Source organism: Eschrichtius robustus, chromosome 10, assembly GCF_028021215.1.
Source record: "Eschrichtius robustus isolate mEscRob2 chromosome 10, mEscRob2.pri, whole genome shotgun sequence".
In the NCBI taxonomy this organism is placed as follows: domain Eukaryota; kingdom Metazoa; phylum Chordata; class Mammalia; order Artiodactyla; family Eschrichtiidae; genus Eschrichtius; species Eschrichtius robustus.
In genome coordinates, this window is record NC_090833.1 from 70,526,558 (window position 1) to 70,529,688 (window position 3,131).

General features: G+C 39.7%; 1 protein-coding gene across 1 annotated transcript; it reads right to left on the reverse strand.

Moving 5' to 3' along the window:
* On the reverse strand, positions 1 to 213 carry LOC137770732 (NADH dehydrogenase [ubiquinone] 1 alpha subcomplex subunit 1-like). The gene has a single exon (XM_068553604.1). The coding sequence runs from the start codon at positions 211 to 213 to the stop codon at positions 1 to 3; it is 213 nt and encodes a 70-aa protein (XP_068409705.1).
* Between the last annotated feature and the right edge of the window lie 2,918 nt (positions 214 to 3,131).

Consider the following 3,131-nt stretch of genomic DNA (forward strand, 5'->3'; position numbering starts at 1 on the left):
TTAATCAGTGTTCACCAAACCATTTGACACATAGTAACGATTAACTGCAGAGATGCACCTATCTCTTTCTATCAAATTCCACTGATATGAATAACGGGCAACCCTTTCTTCCTTGCCCCCGTTAGTGAACCTGTGGATGCGTGCAGTGGCCATTCCCAGGATGGACAAGCACGTGGCCATGACTGCGATCCTGGGGAGAATCTCGAACCACATCGCGACAATTCAATTTTTGATGTTGCCTAAATTATGCATTCTCATTGGGGATGCTCCCATGGGTGCAAACATTAGTTTTCTGGGGTATGAACAAATCTCAGCCATTACAATGGCTTTGGTGTTCAAAGGTCAACCTTATCCAACAAAGTCTTATTCCTTTGTATTCATTTTGCTCTTCAGGTTTTCTTGTATATGATGTGAGAAGCATTGACACTGAGTTCATGGAATATAAACAAATGTTATGCAGGATCAGTGCTACAACCTATGGTGACTTAACTGTTCATTACAGGACTTTCTCACCATCATTTGCTTGATCTCAAAGTCATAATGTGAGGAGTGCCCTTTACTTACTTATGAGCTGCCATTGGCTGTCTTGTGGATGTTGCTTATGTTTGAGCCTTGGTGTGATTTGGGCTTTGGGAATTAAGCACGAATAGGTTATATTTTATTATTTAATTCTACTAAAGTTATTTAGCACATCACTAGTTATGCCTAGTTCTAAACAGAAAACTGTTGACAATATCTAGATGAATACCTAGCAGCTAGTGAAGTTAAAAATTTTATGATATGAATCAAAATTAATAGTTAATTACCTAAAAATATATGCTAAGTAAATAATTTAAATTTTCAGTGGTTTTAGCAATTCTGATGATTTTATTTAAAATATATCCATACATTGGTACTATTATGAAATATTTATATAAATTTTTATTTGAAATTATAATTTGATACATTACTATTTATATAAGTAAATATATTACATTAAAAGTTACTCTGCATAATTAGGTAAATTTCACTCTATATCAAATACCCTATACAAATGCAAAATAAAACCAGTATCAGATTTTTATTGAACTGGAAAAAAATTAGCAAGTGAGCAATAAAATGGACATTACCACAGTCCTAGCATAAATTTCAGCAACTCCCTGGAAAACAAATTAGTTTTAGGTCTCAAGAACCTTACAAATGGTGATATCTTTTGATTTCATAATTATACTTTGTTAAATCTATCCTAGGAAATATTCATCATTGGGTACAATTTTATACCCAAGGACATTCTCCCAACATGATTGGTAATTGTGAAATTTTGAAATTTTTTTTAAAAAATTAATTAATTATTTATTTATGTATTTTTGGCTGTGTTGGGTCTTCGTTTCTGTGCCAGGGCTTTCTCTAGTTGCGGCAAGTGGGGGCCACTCTTCATCGCGGTGCGCGGGCCTCTCACTATCGCGGCCTGTCTTGTTGCGGAGCACAGGCTCCAGACACGCAGGCTCAGCAGTTGTGGCTCACGGGCCTAGTTGCTCCGCGGCATGTGGGATCTTCCCAGACCAGGGCTCGAACCCGTGTCCCCTGCATTAGCAGGCAGATTCTCAACCACTGTGCCACCAGGGAAGCCCTTTTGAAATATTCTTAATCTAAAAAAACTAAAATGTTAAACAAGGCTACATCCATAGACTAGAACATTATACAGGCATTGTAGATGTTTTATTTGAGTAATATTTTTAAGTTCATTTATTTATTTATTTTTGGCTGTGTTGGGTCTTTGTTGCTGTGCACAGGCTTTCTCTAGTTGCGGTGAGCAGGGGCTACTTTTCATTGTGGTGCGTGGGCTTCTCATTGCGGTGGCTTCTCTTGTTGTGCAGCACGGGCTCTAGGCGTGTGGACTTCAGTAGTTGTGGCACACGGACTCAGTAGTTGTGGCTCACAGGCTCTAGAGCGCAGGCTCAGTAGTTGTGGCGCATGGGCTTAGTTGTTCTGTGGCATGTGAGATCTTCCCGGACCAGGGATCAAACTCGTGTCCCCTGCACTGGCAGGTGGATTCTTTTTTTCTTTCTTAAGTTGTCTTTTATCTGAATCTGTCTTTTTAAAAAAAATTAATTAATTAATTTGTTTATTTATATTTGGCTGCATTAGGTCTTTGTTGCTGCGCGTGGGCTTTCTCTAGTTGCGGCGAGCGGGGGCCACTCTTTGTTGCGGTGCCCGGGTTTCTCATTGCAGTGGTTTCTCTTGTTGCAGAGCACAGGTTCTAGGCGCACGGGGTTCAGTAGTTGTGGCTCGCGGGCTCCAGAGCACAGACTCTGTAGTTGTGGCACACGGGCTTAGTTGCTCCACGGCATGTGGGATCTTCCCAGACCAGGGCTCGAACCCGTGTCCCTGCATTGGCAGGCAGATTCCTAACCACTGCGCCACCAGGGAAGTCCCTGAGTAATTTTTAATGGCATAAGAAAATGTTTATAATATAAAGCTTAATTTAGAAAATCAGTAAGCTTCTTCAAATATATCTTTTGACTAAAAAAAACATTACTCTGCAAACTTAGTTATAAAGTTAAATTAGTTGTCAATAACATTTTTTTTCTTTTTGGCCACACTGCGTAGCATGTGGGATCTTAGTTCCCGACCAGGGATCAAACCCATGCCCCCTGCAGTGGAAGCGTGGATTCTTAACCACTGGACCACCAGGGAAGTCCCTAGTTCTCAATAGCTTTTAAATACAATTTTTAGTGCAAATTTTTTTCATTCTTAACCCTCCATTGAATAAAAACAGTAAAATTTTCACTTTCTTTTTTATGTATACAGATATTCATGGAGTATATAAATAGATACCCAGTACATATGTGTTTTCAAACTTTCATGGGGGGGCAATTAGGAAAAAACTATCTAAAAAGGCTCTGTGGGCAGGGGAAGAGGAGGCAATAATGGAAAAAATAATGGCTGAGAAACGTTGCCCCAACCCATTTGGAGAGTGCAAAATGAATAGCAAAAACAGAAGTAGAAAGTAAGAAGAAACATTCAGAAAATGGAAATGAATATGTCCCTATTTAAGACCCAGGCCTGAAGGAAGGTCTTCAGAGAACCTAGAGAGCAGGGTTCACAGAGTCCCCACCTCAGCCAGGCCAGCAGCATCTACAAGGTCCCCA

Bases quoted from the DNA above. Each gene is read 5' to 3' on its own strand.
- LOC137770732 (XM_068553604.1), bottom strand. From the start codon at position 213: ATGTGGTTCGAGATTCTCCCCAGGATCGCAGTCATGGCCACGTGCTTG.